At 38.5% G+C, this 19,645-nt stretch overlaps 1 protein-coding gene across 1 annotated transcript in view; it reads left to right on the top strand.

Moving 5' to 3' along the window:
• The window catches only part of DOCK3 (dedicator of cytokinesis 3), a 200,925-nt gene that overhangs the window by 174,507 nt on the left and 6,773 nt on the right, over positions 1–19,645 (top strand). Inside the window, exons 39-49 of the mRNA XM_010561625.1 lie at positions 1,083–1,187; positions 4,666–4,807; positions 6,148–6,314; positions 6,867–6,953; positions 7,398–7,577; positions 8,570–8,653; positions 9,929–10,045; positions 11,289–11,410; positions 13,018–13,153; positions 13,654–13,801; positions 19,521–19,639. Of these exons, the coding sequence (XP_010559927.1) occupies positions 1,083–1,187; positions 4,666–4,807; positions 6,148–6,314; positions 6,867–6,953; positions 7,398–7,577; positions 8,570–8,653; positions 9,929–10,045; positions 11,289–11,410; positions 13,018–13,153; positions 13,654–13,801; positions 19,521–19,639 (1,407 nt within the window). The remainder of the gene's footprint in view (positions 1–1,082; positions 1,188–4,665; positions 4,808–6,147; positions 6,315–6,866; positions 6,954–7,397; positions 7,578–8,569; positions 8,654–9,928; positions 10,046–11,288; positions 11,411–13,017; positions 13,154–13,653; positions 13,802–19,520; positions 19,640–19,645) is intronic.

The raw sequence follows: 19,645 nt of genomic DNA, 5'->3' as shown, positions 1-19,645 counted from the left end.
TAGTCAAGTCATGCATCAAGACTTTCTTCCCTAAAACATCGGTAAATTAGCTATTCTTGCTGCCTCTTTATTATTTGGATTTAATCAGCTAGCCAGGTGAAGAGCTTCTCAGCTGATCAGTATAACCAATTCACGTCATCCTTTTGCTCACCTGTGTGCGATCTGTTTTCTGTTCAAGTTTCCTAACTATGTGTTGACCTGAACTGACTTGAATTTCTCCCCACTCTAAAGAGTTTTCGTCTATGCTATTCACATCATTCAACACATTCCTTTATTCTTCCTGCAATAATTTTTGGGACCTTCTCCATTTTAGAAAAGGAGTTAATATGTGTGGGAACCGAGAACAAAACCTTGATGCAATATTCTAAGTCAAAGCTGCTGTTAGGGTTCGAACCCTGCAGTGGCAGCAATGATGTCAAACTGATTCTTCTCTTTAAAAAGCTATCTTTTTGCTATAGTGAAATTCCTGTGAGCCTTTCAACTGAGATTCAGTTTGGCAAGGGGTCTTGAAATCCCATTCTTGATATAAATGCTAGCACAGTGCCACAATACTAGTAATTGGACCTAGAGAGAAGTCCTTTTACTTTTTCCAAACCTTTTTTCTTCCATGTCAAAGCTACTGGTGCACAGAGCTGTAGAAGATTTAATTTTGTTTCATCCTTTTTCATACCCCTCAACTCAATTAAGGCAAAACCAATTGAATTGATATAATTTTCCAGACAGTGGTATAGATTTGAGCTATAGGAGAGAAAAGGACACTGTGAGCCAGGCAACATAGATCTTCATCTCAGCTTTGCCATTAATTCTGCAATGCAAAGAAAATTACATGCAAGACCTGTTTAATTTAAAATGAGTTACAACAGAAAAATGTTCGTATGTCATCTCCAAAAATGCAAAATGAGTATGATGGTACTACAGTCTGTTCCACCATGTAGACTGTTTAATTAATAATTTTTATCTTTAAAATAATTTCAGTCTTTTCATAAAAAATTGTGGGGGCAAAAGAGTAATGTGATATTTTAATGTGTCTTGAGATTCTGATGTTTTAAGTGTCTGATAGCAGCTATCTTTTTCCTCCATAGAAAATGGAAGCTACCTATTATGATAACATCATGGAACAGCAGCGCTTAGAACCTGAGTTTTTCAGAGTTGGTTTTTATGGTCGGAAATTCCCATTTTTCCTGCGGGTAAGCCAGACTTGTACAAAATATGACAAAGTGACCAGGCTCAGAGTAGCAGTTAAGGCTTTGTATTTTTGTCATGGAGATATGATGTCTGCCATTCAGCTTATTTTTTTACTCCTGCACAAGTAGAAACAGCTTTCTGGCTGAACTGAAGGATGTGGTCCATTGGTAATTTTCTTAAGACCAGATATCAGAAATTTGACTCACGCCTATGTGTATTTTTGACAATCTGCAGATGCACCACAAATTGCCGCTATATTAAGCGAAATGCTGTGTCGCAGCAATGTTTCGGTCATTACTCAACTTATTTTCATCATCTCAAATTATCACACTTTAAAAAGTCTCACATGACAGAATGATTCTAATACCAGACTGATGACTCTCTTATGCTATCTACAAGTGAACATTTCCTCTCTTCAACAAAAAGCCTAGCAGCTTCTCTGGACACATCCTCACTTTGAGCTTATTGTCTGCTGGTGTATACAGGATCAGCTGGGTCTGCAACCCATTTAAAAAGTGAAATGATCTTATTTTCCTAATGAGGAACCAAACCTAAAACAGATATTTGTTCATACGATATCTTGTTGCTAGTTCAGTGCAAGGAAGGAATATAATCTGACAACTGCTCTAAGAGCTGTCTGAAAATTGATGGTAGATGCCATCTAGCTTGACGGGACAAACTAACTTAAAACATGCTTTCAAGAACTGGAGGTGCATGTTCTGTGTTCTCTTTAAAGAAATGGTTTGACAAGAGATGGCACCACTCTTGAGTTACACAGTAAGAAGCTATAAAAAGCCAAATTGTGTACCATTTTGAAAATTGCACTCTTAAATTTCCCTCTGATTACTAAATATTTTTTCTTTAACTAAGATTTAAACATTGGTGTTTAATTACAGTCTTTTAATGGAAACAGGAGCAGGGGAAGTAAAAGACAAGTTGGAATTAATCAAGGTGAAAATACCAGTGGATAAGGCTTCATGTTATTTAAAGCTGAAGTTGAACAGTGCCATAATGTAACAGCCTCAGTCAGTGTGCAGAACACACCTGCAGAGGAATCTGAGGAAATGACAACTGTTGCAGCATGAAGCAGTAGCTACCCTTTCATGAAGATCTCCAGAGAAAACTGCCAATTTCTTTTTTTATATCTAACAACAGATGTTTCAGAAAATGAATGACAACGAAGTCCTTATGGCACATAAGCATTCCTACATTTGAAGTAGTATCAGTGAATCTAACTTATTTTATTATATTATGAATCCTACAGTTTTATCTTGGATCCTGCATGGCCTATGTGTTTAACACTGCACGAGTTTTCAGTGCACAGCACTTACTCTTTTTGCAAAACGGTGTAACAATGTGGATACTTGGCTGGAGACATTAACAGCAAACATGAGCGTACATAATTATAATCCTTGTTAATTCTGCAATTATATTTGGTAGCAGTACTTCTGATAGCAGATTACTAATGTAGCAATCTCATTAAAAGTCATCCTCCTCCTTTCTCTCTCTAATGATCCATACAGCATACATATTGCGAAGCACAGACTAAGCCCATTAGCAATCACATCAGCATGGATCACACAGTAAAGAGATTGGAAGCAGCTATTCTAGAGAAGAAAAAGATTTACATGGATTTAAAATTTTCAAATGGATATGGGAGGGATTTAAAGTGATCAAATAACTCTTCGGCCTTTTCTCAGTTTTGTCTATTGCTGTATAGCTTAAGACAGAAAATAACCACTTCTTTCTACAATCTTTGATTTTGAAGACCCTTTGTCTAGAAGTCATTGTTCATGTTTCTATGAATGCTGCATCTATTTCTAGCCTTCCTGCATAAGTAAATTAAAACTGTCCATGTCTTCCACCTACAAGAAGTTCAAGTAAGGCCTGGCAACCCACATTCTGAGATCTTGTGTTGGCATCTGTCTGAAAAGTCTAATAAATTTAGCTTTGAGGTGTTTTCAAGGCACTATTTTTAGAATCACAATAACTTTCTTTATAGGCTTACAGTTTTGTGGATTGCTGCGATCAAAAGCTAAAATAGAGAATGCAGGAAGTGTCACGAAGAGATTCACCTTCAAACATGGACTCACTCCAAATTTAATAATAGCTGCAAAGTTTGGGCATTACAGACTGAACTGTCAAGATTCATCATGCAATTTTTCTCCCAGTTCATTGGTTGCTGTGACTGATGCATACAAAGTGACATATGTCACAGCTGGAACATGAGATCTGTTCCATAAAATTGAAATGCAAAGCCAAAGATAACTGCACTCCTTGGCTGTGTTTTATGATTGGGTTTTGCTTCTTTCTCTTTGATTTTGCTACAAGATCAAGAACTGCTCAGCCAGAACCCTTTTCCAGTGCAATTAACAAAACATTATTGCATATACTGCAGCTTCTAAATGCAAGAAATAGAAGGGGGGGGACTGTTCTTGTTTGCTGGGATTCTTTGTTCTATGAAGGTGAAAAATCTCCCTGTACTTCTAGTTATTGTTAAGTGTATGAGAATTAAAACCACCAGAATTACAGAATTTGCCTGCTTTGATTGGTCTTGCATCAGGAGACATTAACACCAATCAAAATTGTGTTTTGTGGTAACAGGGTTAAGACACTGGAATACAGTCTTTATGACACTGAGGACTTCAGAAATCCTGTATCCCACTATTCAAAGTTTGAGATGGCTCAAAAAGCACCCAAGAACTCTGCACAAGTGGTTTAATGCCCCAAGAGGCATATCTAAATGCAAACTTTCCATTACTAGCAGAAAAAAAATTTTGTTCATCAAGAGGAAAGTGCTTTTAGGGCTAAAGGGGAATTTGCTAAGTGGCCACTGAGAATTCTTGGTAAGGCTTTTCCGTATTACTCCACTATAGACAGGGGAGTTCCTGAGGATGTACTGTTCAACATGATAAGAGGTGGATTGTATGGCTATGACAATACAGTAATGATTAAACAATGATTTGTGTGAACACTGTTACAACTTGTCTCTAAGGATAATTGATAAACATATATCTCCCTCTGTTCTATGAAATCCTCAGGACTTTTATCCATCTGGTGTAAACTGTATTTGACAGCAGCCTTCCCAGTGTAGAACAGCTGAGCTGGTGACTTAGTCTTAAGTTTTTGTTGATAGTTTCACTATAGTCCAATTAAAAAATAGTCCCTTTTCAGTTGTCTGAAAAGTAAATAAGACAAGACAGTAGGACTGAACGCTACGTGTGTATGGATCAGAGGCATCTTTCTGTTGAGAGATCAGTGGAATAGTCTACTTATTCATCAATTCTTGATGAAATACATTGTAAAGAAAAAGGAAGGAATAAAATATATCAGCTGTGTTAAATGCACATTTTACTCTCACATTAGCATATTGACATTGTCATTTATATTTGGTTTTGAAGCAGTAAAATTTAAAGTGAGATAAAAGCCAGAAGTTAACTTACTTTTAAGAAGACTAATTTATGCTTGTCCTTCTTGCAGAACAAAGAATATGTATGTCGGGGTCATGACTATGAGAGGCTGGAAGCCTTCCAGCAGAGGATGCTAAGTGAGTTCCCACAAGCCATTGCAATGCAGCATCCAAACCACCCAGATGACTCTATATTGCAGTGTGATGCCCAATGTATCCTTCAGTGAATGGGCAAACTATGATTAGAGGAACTGTGGTAAAGCACAGAGGAGGAAGGTATTGAAAAGGTCATCAACTTGGATACCTCAGTTCCTAAGTGTCTTAGGTAGAGCTGGATATGGACAAAACCGTACACCTGTCTACACTAGACATTCATTGGTTCATTGTGCTATGTATTGTTGGAGAAAACTGTCACTTTTTATTCAGGGAGTAATGCAGGTCATATTTGATGTGTAAGGGAAATAGCTGTGCTTGGTCACATCTGCTTGGTCACCTTTACCAACAGCGTTGCCATGATGCACATTTGGTGTCATCAGAAGTATTCCCAATACCTTCTCTTGGAGAATGTTTTGTTAGAAACTGATATTAATTCCAGAGTGGTTTTTTCCATTGTGTTTATTTTTTGCATCAGGTTTTTGGGGTGGTTTTTTTTTTGTTTTTTTTTTTTTTTTTTTGCAGTCTCCCTTTCTTTTAAACTGCTGAACCCTTTTATACCTAAGGCTTTGAATCTCATTCTTCTCATTGGTAATCTGTACTGTGATTTGATGCAACCAATACAATGCTATATACATTTAAGGACTGAACCATGTAACGTTTAATGGGTCTGTAGAGACTTTTGGAGATTTTAGTCATGAGAACATTGCTGTTTGGCTTGTGTGATAACAGCAAGGATATTGCACAGGACTTTAACTATAAGGATATTGGCAGCAAGTGAAATCTGAAATGGGTTGCTGTTTCCCACTTGTCTTTTATAACACGTGCTTTTCAGTCTTCTTTGCTATATAACACTGATACTTTCATAGATGGAGGGATTGTTTGTATGTGTATTTTGGTCGGTTTGTTTATGCTTGCAGAGATCTTGTCTGTAACACAGGTTAAACTAGTTTAAACTGGACTGTAAATTGATGAAATTAGGGCAACTTTCGTTTGTAGACAAAGCTGAAGTATCTAAGGTGAAATTTTTCAAAGGGAAATGCTAGATATTTAGGTACCTAAATAATCAAGATCTACGGAAGTTCCTGTACAAATGAGGCACCTAGCTGTAATTAATAGGAACTGGATATTTTGCCTGCTGTAGGTATTTTGGATGTCTTACTACATAGCCTCTGTATCCTCAGGTATCTTCCTCTTTGGTTAATCTGGCTGTGAGGTAATGTAACTCTGTAGACTCTCCTAGTAGTGCTAGTCTGGCGTTCTGTTGTTTCACTTGCAAAAGAATGTTAGAAAACAGAGAGAAGGATGACTTTCTGAATTCACCATCCTGTTTCTTCCCACAGCAGAGACAACTTTCCTGTTTGATGTCCTGTGGCTTTCTTTGACTACATAATTTACAGATTTACAGATCTATGCAGTGACTCCCATCCCAGACAATATAGATGTGCTGCAAATGGACCGTGTCCCTGATCGCATAAAGAGCTTTTACCGAGTCAACAACATCCGGAAATTCCGCTACGACAGGCCCTTCCATAAAGGCCCAAAGGACAAGGAGAATGAATTTAAGGTAGAAGTAGTGAATAAGCCATGTTTAAGTGTTAAGCTCTTCAAGGTGAATACTGTCTTGGTATTTTATGCAGATACAGCCTTTCAAGTAATCCTGATTTGATGGCCAAAGATACTATAGTAACTCAAATAACAAGTAGCTACTGAGTGCAATGTTTACACACCTGACCTAATTAAAGCATTGTCCAGTTAAAGATGAGTTATTTTAGTGCCAGGAGAAATGCATTTTGAAGGAAGGATGGGGTTTTTTGTTTGGCTGCAATTTTTTTTCTTACTGCCATATATGTCCACAATGTCATCTTGGTTCCCATGACAGAACTGGTGGTCAACCTTTAAAAACTAATAGAAATGTTGAATGTGCTGCTTTAGAGCATACTGAATTCTGGGTTTGTTGTTCAAGTGACTTTCAGCATGACATTCTGCAAAGTAAGTTAATGCTTGGGACGTTAATATATTCTTTTCTGAACTTTAGCCCCTTAGCACCTGTAGTAAGAGTACAGATGATGTGACTGTGAGTCACTGTGTACCTCACATCCTCAATTACTCTTTGCAGAGCTTGTGGATTGAACGTACCACTCTGACCCTGACTCACAGTTTGCCTGGGATCTCTCGTTGGTTTGAAGTGGAGAGAAGAGAACTGGTAACATTCATAGTTCCTGTAACTGGGGTTTGAAATCATGAGTTACTGAGGACATGGAATAGGCAACTTAAATCTTGCAGTGTAAAATGATGAAGTTTACCAATGATTAAGTATGTCCGTTTTCCACCACCGAGTCTAAATAATTGCTGAATGTAAGCAGGGGAATTATGTGAGGGAACATGACAGTATAATGGAGACAGTGCCAAAAAGATGGAATAATTGCATTGTTGCCATGTCTTCAGTATACAGAAAGAAGTTATCGCAACTCAGTGACCTGAAATACAGCATTGCCAACAGTAAAGTTTGTTAATGTAGCTGATTTTCTACAAAGCAGTAAAAACTGAGAGATCACTGAACAATCCTAGAGTATCATTTCCTTACAAGGAAGATAATAAATCTCAGTGAAGTGTCCATGGAATTAAAGTATATTTTATTGCCTTTGAGGTTGAAGTAAGTCCTTTGGAAAATGCCATTCAAGTGGTTGAGAACAAAAACCAGGAGCTGAGAACACTGATAAGCCAGTACCAGCATAAACAAATGCATGGTAACATTAATCTTCTCAGCATGTGTCTGAATGGAGTGATTGATGCAGCTGTTAATGGGGGAATTGCACGATACCAGGAGGTAAGACAGGCTCTGCTTCTGAATTTAGTATCACCTTTTTTCAATTTTATTTCCATTTCTATTTCAAAGAGAGTATGACTTAATAAGATAAGAAATTTTCATGCGCGTTATCTAGATGTGAGGTTAAAACCCCTACTTGGTTATTCTGCATCAGTGCTTGCCTAGCCACATGTCAACAGGAGGATCGAAAGCTGGAGTCGGGATATCGCATTGAAGTAGGTACAGTTGGCAGTCGGGTTTCTCAAGAATGAAACTTGGCTTACCTGGAAATCCTCAATTGGCAAGTAAAAGAGTGAAACAGATTTTTTTATACTGCTTACATTATAAATCCATTTTGCAATAGAGGCAGTGGGACTCATGGTAATTGAGACTGACTGGGCCTGTAATCAGGGAAAGGCACTAATTCGTGCTACTCAACCATTATCTTTGCTAGCCTAATTTCAGACTCATTGTAACCCTAAAATCATCTTATATGCAGTATGTTATCTGTCATAATCTTTGGCAAGCTGTTACTTAAACTCCACATTGCAAAAGGTAAGTCTAGGGTGAAATACTGAAGAATGGCATCAGCAGTCCAGGGGTGTGGGACACATCTTCCCTACAGAGCTGTGAAGAGAATGCTCTTCATGCTTTACATTAGTTATCACTTTACTCGCTTAATTCCTTTAACTTTAGGCACTTACGTGGATGAAACTATATAAAATTCAAATAACTGGATGATACAAGGCTTAGTGGTATTGCTCATCACTATCGTATGGGGAAACTTGGTGGGATTCATGATTCAACAGAATCATCTAGGTTACTAAAACTGTATTGTAGCTTTACCTGGATCCTAGAGTGCTAAATGTAATAAAATTGAGCTGCTGCCTTTAGCTTAATATATTTAGTTTTCCAAAGATTTTTGAACCTTTTCCTCTCATCCTTTGACACCAGTTACAATGAAATATCTTCCAGTAAGCAGAAGGCTTTTTTTTTTTTTTCTTTTCCTGTAGGCCTTTTTTGATAAAGATTATATCACAAAGCACCCTGGAGATGCAGAGAAGATCACACAGCTCAAGGAACTCATGCAGGAACAGGTACTTTTTTCAGATGCAAAAGGACATTGCTACAGTGTCTGGATTCATCAGCAGTCAGTCTAAACGTATTAGGTCCAACTGATCCATTCAGAAGCAAAGAATTTTGGTACAGAAGACCTAAAGTACATTTAAACAAAAAACAGGGGGGAGACAGCCAATGAGTTTATGAACAGGCCATTCACCTTATGGGACATGAGGTGAAACTCAGCTGAAAGTACATTAATTTTGTTGTCTCTGTTTATTATCCAGTAGACATCTTGCCACATTTCAAGTCTGCCATTCATTTTTGACATTTTGAATTATGTCCTCCCAGAAAACTTCAAAGATAATCAGAGACAGGACAGGTCAGGCTTGGGACTAAACTGGCAGAGCTACATGGGAAAACTTAATGCCTATTTATATTATCTGCAGTTTTATTTTTCCATGAAACATCTTGATAGATAAAGCTAGCTGGATGCTTTGATGGGAGTGAAATCAGCAAATCACATCCCTCTTAACTGAAAGTTTGGCAAGATATACTCCATTAAACAATGTGTCCAAGTCTGAGCAGAGCTACTAGGCCTGTTTCTTCAACAAATCACTTAACTGCATTTCAGATTTCCCATCTGTAAAATAAAGATAGTGGTTATCTCCCTTCAATCCTCAAGAGAATGTTTGAAGATTAATTAGTCATTGTTTGTACAGACTTTGGATCGTGTAGGGAATTATATACATCTTAAGCCTGCTATCATTACTATTTTCTTTCATCTGAGAGCTTATATAATCTCATTCAATCACTAATATATATGTTTGACATTTGAAAAAGTGACCTTTAAAAATAAATAATGAGCAAAGAAAGAGTGACTATGCATGCCACACTGCCACTGTTCGGCTGCATTATCAGAAACTCCTTTTAGTAATGTCTGTTGGCAATTTTGACCCCTTCTTTGACACTGGGTGGAAGGAATTTTGTCAAAACGCATTATCTGTGTGAGGATGTAATGCTGTTCACTCTGGAGAAGAGAATCAATCTGGTAATTTTTTACAGTTATCTCTTAACAAAAGTAATCCAACGTGACATAAATGTACTTGTCTCACACTTAAAAGTACTTGTTAAAGTACTATGAATTTGCCAGGTCTCCTAGGCTTTTTTAATTATCAGCAGCCTTGTAAATGAACTGTGGCATATTTTACAGTACTTTCTTGCACACTGACAGAACTGCAGGACAGGCTTCTATTCTGTCTCTTAGACACGATTTTAGTTAGGTTTGTGATGTTATGTTTTCTTTTTAACAGGTACATGTCTTAGGAGTGGGTCTGGCAGTCCATGAGAAATTTGTACACCCAGAAATGCGTCCCCTGCATAAGAAACTGATAGACCAATTCCAGATGATGCGATCCAGTCTGTACCATGTAAGCTGACAGTCATTTTTCCATTTTGAATTTTTCAGAGTTATGATTAAACTTCTATCAGTTGCAGTAAGGTTCACAAAAGATCTGGGCTGATACAACATTGATTGAATCTACTGGATTGCCAAATTACCAAAAGAATTCTTGATTTTTGTGCAAGAAGGAAGTCCTAGTAAATATGTTAACTTAGCCTTTAATTTAAACTAGAATTAATATTTGTATGTTCTTTGTTGTTATCACAAAACAATTGTAAAGCTTAATTTTCAGTTACTGTCTTACATAGCAGAAAATTATGTAAAACAGAGGAAGAAAGATTAACAGAAATTGTTAGGTATTGAGCTCTTTGAAAGAACTGCCGTAATTTGAAGTAGCATGACATGGATTAGGTCCTCCAGAAGTGTTTTTATATAAACAGTGACAGAAATTCCTGTTAGTTACTTTAGGCATCCAACTCTGGTGATGAGGACATGCACTATTATGGGTCTATAGTTCCTATACAGTCAACGGAACTGCCTCCAGAGCATGGTTCACACCACCCGTTATATACCAGAAGTACAAATATCATCCTCTAGGAATCATGTCTTTCCTTCTATATGTGCACTGCTGTACATTGGTATTCTGAGACAATTATACTTGAGACATCTTTGCCAGGTGGGTCTCAGAAATTTGCAGTGCATTCTCCTATTCCTGGTATAGTGAAATCTTTATGGATACCTAGACACTATCTTGAACATTACCACAACCAAACTAAAGGATATCTTTCTATAATGTAAAAGAATTATTTGAAATATGTGTGTTAGCACTTCTAACTTGAAGGCTTTTTCCTCCATATTTAGGAGTGAACACTATGCAAGGATGGCCAGAAGTAACAGCACCAGAATTTTAAAATATGGCCTTCCTTTTTTAAAGCACATGAGATCCATACAGGTCGCAGTTGCCAGTTTGAGTTCACTGCCTTTCCTGAAAGTTTGGACAAGATCTGTATTTTTGAGTCTCTTTTTTGAAAAATGTAGGTGGCTGTAATTTGGGCCACACTATGCGTCTATTTTCCACCCAATTTCCTGAAATAGTGGCTAGAAAATGTCATTGGAAATAAGCAGGGAATGGGGTTGTAAAGCACTGAAGCTCTTTATCCTGTGGAAATGCAGGATAACTGTAGAGAACATTGAATCAGATCAGGATTTTCCTGAGAAGAAAGCTTGTAATCTTCTGTGACCAATTTAGCTAAAGTATGTTGCCTTTGCAGGAGTTACCTGGTTTGGATAAGCTGAGTCCAGCCTGTTCTGGCACTAGTACACCACGCAGCAATGTTCTGGTTTCGCATGGACCTATGAGCCCAGAGAGCATAAAGCTGATGCATCGACACAGGTACCCTATTTTTTTCTACCGAAATATCTAGGATGTCTGCACACTGTGGCATTAAGATTCAAGGATCTAAGAAGTGGTTAACAGTACTGTAAGAGGAGCAGGATGAGTTCTGGCAGAGAGCCTTTTGTCTTCATTCAGTGCTAATTATTAAAGTTTGAGGATTGGAATCAAAAAGTTGAGAAAACCAATTTGCAGCAAATGCTGAACACCTCCAGGTGTTACTCCATCACTTTACTTGCTGTAGAGGCAGAAACACACATCTGCCACTCAGATCTCCATATTCAATCTGACTTTGGAGGTTCCAACTTCTCCTACTTCTCTTATGCAAACAGCAAATAAATGGGTCCTTATCTACCATCAAAGGAAAGTTTTATTGCTTGTTGTAGAACCCAACTCAATATGGACTCATTTTTAAGGATCAAAAAAAAAAAAAATGTTCACATCATTGTTTTTTATAATTCTGATCAAATCAGATCCCAGATATAAGAAAGGCTGCCAAGGTGTTTTGATCAGAATACCAAAACATGGCTGAGCCTTCACAGTAACATCTGAAAATGTGGATGCTTATTCAAACTGAATACCCATCTATAAAAACTAAGATCATGATTGAGGATAAAAATTGTGATTTTCAGGGCTAAACAGTGGTTTTGTATCCAGCTAGAATTGCTTATTTGAAACTGTACATATCCATGCCAGTATGAAAAACAGTGACAGAAATGTCACTGAAGTTATGAAATTTTAACTGTCCTTCCGTGTTTATTTCTCTTGGTGGGTCTACATAGCTCAGCTGTTTTTAAAGCCCGGCATGAAAAGCTGTGGAAGCTTGGTCTTGAGTATGTGAGTCCAGGATGGTGACATTCTCTTTACTATTAAAACTGAGTAGCTCTTATACTACTTCAGTGGCTTCGCAGTTGACAGTTGGTGTCTGGGTGATAACATCTTTTGCTCAAAATTTCTCACTTTGTAAAGCCTTTTTTAGTTCTTAGGGCAAACTAGGGAGATTCTATAGTGTACAAAATATCTATTTGTGTATGTGATTCAGAGTGACAAAATAAAAATTAATTTTGAGTGAGATCAGCATGCAGCCTGCACACCAGCTGGACTGTATCAATTTACTGTCAGCTACAAAGTTGCCTTGAACTGTAAGGCTGAGGCCCAACAGATGCAATAAGGAAAACCCTATTTTGACCTGTGTGTCTCATGCTTGGCTTCCTTTGGAATGTTTTTTTTTAAGCTGCTCCCACTCATCATACTTCAGCGTTAAAAATGAGAATGGGTTCAGAATGTTCTGTTATAAACAAAACAAATAGGCACCCAGTGTCATGATGTGATGTTAACCCGGCTTTGGATTCTGAAATTCTACATCCTACATACTAAGTCGTCTTACATGTAACCTTATTGTCACTTGTTTCATATTTACTCACAGTTATGGATTTGTTTAAGCTTATTTGGCCTGATTTTTCAAAAGTGTTTGACATCTAGAGGTGACCTAAAGCAGTAGGTAACTGTAGGTACTTACTAGTGTGGCAAAAATCAGGCTTCACAAATTAAAACACAGGTTCAAAAAATAATTATGCCCCTGTTCTGTCTCTGGTTTTTTTTTCCAGCCCACTGAACTTGCTTGGTTCAGTCCGACACTCATCGTCCTCTCTGTCGTCCCACACCTCCAGTGAAACAGGAAACCTGGTTATCCTAACAGACAGTTCTGTCGGGGAGACTGCTGAGGATATGTACCACATGCAGGTACAGCTCTAGCACAGCCAGGAGCAGTTGTTAGAAACAGCACTGAACGTGCTCTGGAGGGTTATGTTTAGGAGGAGTACACTTTACCTAAGCACGTGCTTGGATCTGTCCTGTGGTATTTTTCTCAAAGAACCGAATAGGTAGAATCTAACATCGTTCAAGAAAGATGACAGAGTAATTCAGCTAGGTTCACTTTGGGAAGAATCTTCTGTATTTGTACAGTGAAAGTTGACACTGTGGTCCAAGATCATACTTTTGGTTTCAGAAAGTGAGATTTTAGTTGGCACGTTACTTATCTGACCTGTTCAACATATGCAGTTAGTATGGCTCTTGGTTTGTGGGACGGTGAAATCACTCCCACAGTCCTGAGTGGACGTTAATAGTGGCCTGCACTGAAGCTGTTTCCTAGACAGAGGCTACACTGAGTGATCTGAGACAGGTAAATATCTAATGCACTGACCTGCTCAGTTCTCTCTTGATGATTTCTCTGCCTCCTGCAGCTTGTTTACCCTAACTCCAGGTACCAAGGCTCAGTCACCAACCTCTCTGTTTTATCCTCGTCCCAGGCTAGCCCTTCCACCTCAAGCCTGAGCTCTACTCATTCGGCACCATCCCAGATGATTAACTCTGCCCCTTCCAGTGCTCGAGGTAAGAATGGATGGGCCCAAATGAAGGGTTAACTGGACCTGCAGGCATCCCCTAAACTGGCAACCCTGTTGACTTATTGGTGAAAGATCACCTACACTGAAATATACCACTGTTTCTCTTTTGGAGCTGTAAATGCCTCTTCAAAAATTATTTATTAAAAAATGTTTTTCATTCTCCAGAAATTGATTTAATCATTTTTTCCAGCAGTATTTGGAATGTATCTCTAACACATGCTGGTTTCAGGCAGTTGAATTTCATAATGATTTCCATTGTTCTGCCACAAAATTGTGGCAGGCAATCTAGAGGGAAACAAGAATAGTCTTTGGTACAGTACTTAAGAGAGAGATCATGAAGACAAAGGCAAAAAAATCATTTTACACATTTAGTGAAATTATGGCACAAAAAAGAACTTGAGGCAGTTTAGCAGAAATGTATGTATACAAAAGCAGATGTGTACAATGAATGTTGAAAGGTATGAATTTTAAGTACTAGAGCTAAAGAAGGGCTTCCCTGATGGGAAATTCTTGAAGAAAGGAAAAATGTAAAAACAGACTCTAAGGGTACTTATATTGCCTTTGCTGTTACAGTAGCTGGTCTTGATACTGCTAATCATTTTCTTCCCAAGCCTCAGAGCTGAAGTAAAACCGCTCCATGCAATCTCCTGACTTTGGTGACTTTATTAAAGTTGTTTTTGTTTTTTTTCCCCTCTCATTTTGGATTCTCCATTGCAGGTTCACAAATTTCTACACTGCTTTTCACAGGCATCTGAAGGAGGTGTCCAGGATATAGTCAGAGATAGAAGCTGATAATTTAATTCTTAGCCTGTTTTCCCATACAGGGGAACTCTATGTCTCCTTATGGACAGAGAATACAGAGAAGGGCCCTTTCCCTTGGGCCAGCTTGGGGGTTTTTTTGCTCAATCTTGCACTAAAATCTTAATTGACTGGCTGTTGTTATGACACAGATGCATCAAAGTGATTTACATGAAGGATCAGATGGAGCAGGAAGGTGAGAAGTGGACATCTTCAAATAAAGGCAAATAGCTTCACTTATTACACCAAGGGCTGGAAGGAAGATAATGACAATTCAAATAGTAAAGTAACCAGATGAAACTAGCATAATGGGAAAGGGAAGATGGAACTAAGTACAGGGCTGTCATGTCAGGAAGACATCCTTAAATGGATTTGCCTCAGCTGGCATGTGAGGTCTGAATCTTTTGGGGGATCTGAGGGGTTTTGGTGCTCATAGTCTTTCAGGCTATTTTCCACTTTAAAAGTCCAGTGCTTGCAGTGACAGGCTGTGACACTCTTTCTGAGCTTGATGACTTCACAGCATCACCAACTTCCCTCTTTACTGTATTCTTCGCTGTTGCTTAGAAACCAAAGTGATAAATGCCACAAAGGGTATAGTGCTGATGGATGAGCCAACAGCACCTCCCAGAGATGAGAACTAGACAGTGTAAATGACCAGAAATGAGGAAACAGTAAGAGAAGTAATGATTTTGAAAAATACTTCAATATATATATCTATTTTATTCTTCACTCTTAGTAACACGTTTTGACAGCCTATGATACAACATTTCTTCTCTGCTAGTTTTGTTCACTTTTAAGTTAGGTGACCACAGCATTCAGACATTACCCGCTGATTATGGGATTTCACTTCTAGTAAAGTCCCAGGTGCTCTCTGTGTTTCACAGTGTGCAAGTCACAGTTCTGGTTATTACAACACCGCTGTCTGGAATGGAGTTGTTTGTAATGAGAAAAGCCCTTACATTTAAGTTCCACTGTGGTAATACAGCTTTGTTTTTCTCCTTGGTGATTTTTCTTTTTGTTTTGTTTTTTAATTGGGTGAATTTGATGCTTGTGAAAATGAGAGACCAGTATCACTGGCTGGAGCAAGGTACTTCACAAACATTACATGTGCAGCTCTGCCAATGCCCCTTTTTCCTTTTTTTTTTTTTTTTTTTGGTATTTATTTATATTCTTTTTAATTTAGTGCTGGTGAAAGGTGCTGGATTGACAACACTGGAGGCTGAAGCCCTCTATTTATCCACAGAACAGATACAGCATGGGCGGCAGCCATGCAAGCTTCCCCACGCTGCCCCCACCAATGTGCCTCATCTCTGTCCTGGAGGGACCACCTCTAGAGGTGAGAGGATAGTTCAGTCACCATGACCCATCCAATCCCTGGCCTTTCTGCTGAGACTGCCAACAAAGCTACGATAGTCACGATGCTGCAGTTAACCACTTTTCAGATGGGAAGTATATGAAGGCCAACAATTCATTTCGTACACACCACCTAAATTTATCAACTTAGCATCTTTGTCACCTGTGGCTTTAACCTGAGCATTGTTATCTAGGATTTCTAGGTTTTTGTCAGATGTTTAAATGCTTCTCTTATGGATTCAAACATTAATGTAGAGGTGAAAAACCACTATCCCGTTATCCAGATACTTATACTACCTTCTCTGTTTAACTGCAGAGTCCTTTCTGGAGCTCAGCTACTAGCACTGTTCTGAAGAGGCAGGTATCTTTATAACATAGATTAGTTCCATTAGTGACCAAGGGAAGCCATGGCCATTTGTATCAGCAGGAATTTTAAATCATGCTTGCAGTTCTCCACTTCCAAAAAATTACCCTTTCATTGATGTTTAAAACAGCAACACAAGCAAATTATTTGGCTTGTCCAAAGAAAACAATAATGCCTTTAATCCAAAAAAATTTTTAAAGGATAGTCAGTAAAAAAGACAGTAAATTAATCATTTGATTCTATCACTGAACAGCACATTAAAGCAGCAAACCTAACACTAGTTACAATATACACAAGTTAGAGCAAAAGCCTTAAATAGAATTGTAATCAGAATACAGTAAGAATTTTCTAACTCTGTGCTAACGATAAAGACATTACTGGTTACTCTATTTTTCAGGTTAACAAGCATGCATCTTTCAGTTTTCACCTGGCTTGACCATTGTGTAGCTTCTTCCCTATCAAGAAAGCAACACTGTTGTTGTATGGAGGATCACTAAGAAATTCAGAGTTTGTTTTGGCTTCATTTGAGGTGACTCATGAGGCACTGCTCTAACCTTACTTGAGTTAAAAGATTATGTAAGCTGATGTTCGTTAAGCAGAAACTGTAACACAAAAAGGCCTGGAAAGAGCTAGGAGCGGCTTAGGTTTTTTTCAGTGATTTCATACAAAATATGGTTGGGACTCCTCCATGCACTCTAAAAGTAACTCCCACTTGACACTTGATGACTCACCTCTTAAGGCAGCCCTACTGCTTCCTCAACACAGGCCCCTTTTTAAGGTGTAGAAAATGAGTCCTGGTGTCTTATTCAGCACTTTGCAAGAACCTATATACTTACATTAAAAACTTCCTTCTTAAAGCAAAAAAGTTATGATTTGGTTCAGGAGCAAACTGTTTTCATAACAGTAATGAAAATCATGAATCAGGAGAGAAGATTCATTGTTTGGAATTTAACTACATTAATTTTCAGTTTCATTCCTTAAAATTAGTACTTATGACAAGCGGATTAACATTCTCATAATTAAAAAAGAAAAACTACCTCTGGCTTCAGCGTAGGTTTTCCTTTCTCATTAATAGTACATAGAGTGCTGCACACATCAAGTGTACCAAGCTACAAGCTAAAAGGAATAAGCCCTGATACATGCTGCAGCATTTTTTAGGGCCACTGGCTGCTCTGGAAGCTTTTTAAAGCTCTTTTTCACTTTGCCAGTCCCTGAAAGGAGCCATGGTGATTGTGCTCTCTATCTGTCCAAAGAAGCAGGTCTGATTATTAATAAAAGCTGCAGTTATGGCCACTCTTCTTGTGGCCCACAACTCAGAAGTATCAGTACTTAATTTTGTTTGCAGACTGGACACTTGGCATAATCTGTTACAGTCTTTATAGCCATAGTTCTTTACAAATTTAGGGTACCAAACAGAAGAGCTGTTTTGTAAACTAGACTCTGCCACCATATTTAGCGCATGTGGGATTTTTCAGGTCATGCAGTGCAAGGTCTGTGGAAACTATAATCCCATATGAACTGATGGCACACAGAGGTGGTTTGCATCTTGGATATAAAAGAACAAGGATGACAAGATAAATAAAAGGGAAAAGTTTACAGTCTAGGTTGTGCTGTGATGCAGTTCTGGGCACGCCTAAAAGTTCAGCATCCTTACGTTTGTCATGCAGAAACAGGACTATCTGTGATGTGTGAGTAAAAGAGACTCAGCATAAAGCGTTAACACTGTGTTTTCCAAGCTGATGTTGTATATAAGAGCAAATAATGTTGTCTAATTATGTTTCTGTTTTATGTCTGGGGAGAAAATGAGTTCGGAACTAGAATGCAGATACTCTGCGGCTGTTCATGTCGGGTTTGGGGTGTAGATTAATCTGGGATCTGCCACCCCGATGGAATTGTTGCAATTGTAGGACCTTATCCTCCTGCATTCTGCTGGACACATTGTTCCTTCCACTGTGTGCTGAATATCAGTCCCAAAAACTGCATGTTTGCTTTTGCTGGGGTAAAAGCTGCATTAACCAGCACCAATGCCTTTGCTCATACGTTGGAGTGCTGTTCAGGTAATGTGTGTGGTTGTGGAAAGTCTGCAAAAGGGGGCATGTATTCCCCAAAAGCCGGCATGGCTCTGTAATGCGCTGTGTGCTGCCATCTGTTAAGTGCGTGTTTGTGACGCAATGAAATAATCAGTGCAAATTAAAGCTCACTCCAGCAGCTTCAGAACATCAATTCCTGCCTAATATTGTGCATCCCAAGGGATGCGTGTATCAGTAGTATCAGACTTTAGGAAGTCATTAATGAGAATCATTCTTCTGGCAAATCCATTGTCAGCTGTTGCATATCAGAAGGCATATTGTTATGTGGCACTCATCTTGAAGGACATGAGTCCCAAATAATTCCATGCACCAGGAAGCTGTTTACATTAAATACCCCAATATCTTAAATGACAACTATACAGATAACTAATAGTTGAGTGAAGCATATTCCTACTATATAACTCTAAGCATTGGTAAATTTTCTGTTGTCATAAAATGGGTCAGTATACCAACACACTCAGTAGTAATCATACACTGCCCAGCAGGATTATAAGCAAAGTGCCACCCACATTTATAGAAAATTCTGTTTATTATTGGGTTTTGGTTTGCTTTAACAAAGATGAAGCTAACCAAGGTATCACCAACTAAATGGCAACACCTCAGACTATCTCTACCAGAACTGAGGAATGAAGTAGCTTCCCATAGCTTCCTGCTTTAACTGAATGGTGTATATTAAGCTTTTATCCCTTTCTTCCCCAGTCAGTCCTAAAATGCACAATTTTATGGCATTTCTATAACTCTACAATACTTTATGGGGCAAGGGAGCGTTAGGCACCATACAGCACAGCTGCAGCTAATTCCACACAGATGCCCACTTTTTTTTGTTTGAAGAGGAAGCACTTTGCAACATACAACTAGGGATGCATACATCTTATACACCTTACATAGTTATGTCCTTAATTGTATATAACAAGCCAGTTCTTATTTCATCCTATGCACCCCACCAACAGTTAGCTGCTTAGTGGGCTCAGCACCATGTTTTCTTGAGTCCTGTAAGATCATCCGTCTGAACAAATTGCAAAGGAGGACTAGATCACTGGGCATGCGGAGACATGGCTGTTGTTTGTCATGTGTACGTGATTATTCTCACTTGTTTACAGGCTCTCCCTCTCTACCAGATAAGTACCGGCACTCTCGGGAGATGATGATGTTGCTGCCAACCCATCGGGACCGACCTAGCAGTGCCATGTATCCCACAGCTATCATGGAAAATGGACAGGTAGCA

This window comes from Haliaeetus leucocephalus, unplaced genomic scaffold, assembly GCF_000737465.1.
Source record: "Haliaeetus leucocephalus isolate CR32 unplaced genomic scaffold, Haliaeetus_leucocephalus-4.0 Scaffold148, whole genome shotgun sequence".
In the NCBI taxonomy this organism is placed as follows: domain Eukaryota; kingdom Metazoa; phylum Chordata; class Aves; order Accipitriformes; family Accipitridae; genus Haliaeetus; species Haliaeetus leucocephalus.
This window is presented reverse-complemented; position numbering and strand designations above follow the sequence as displayed.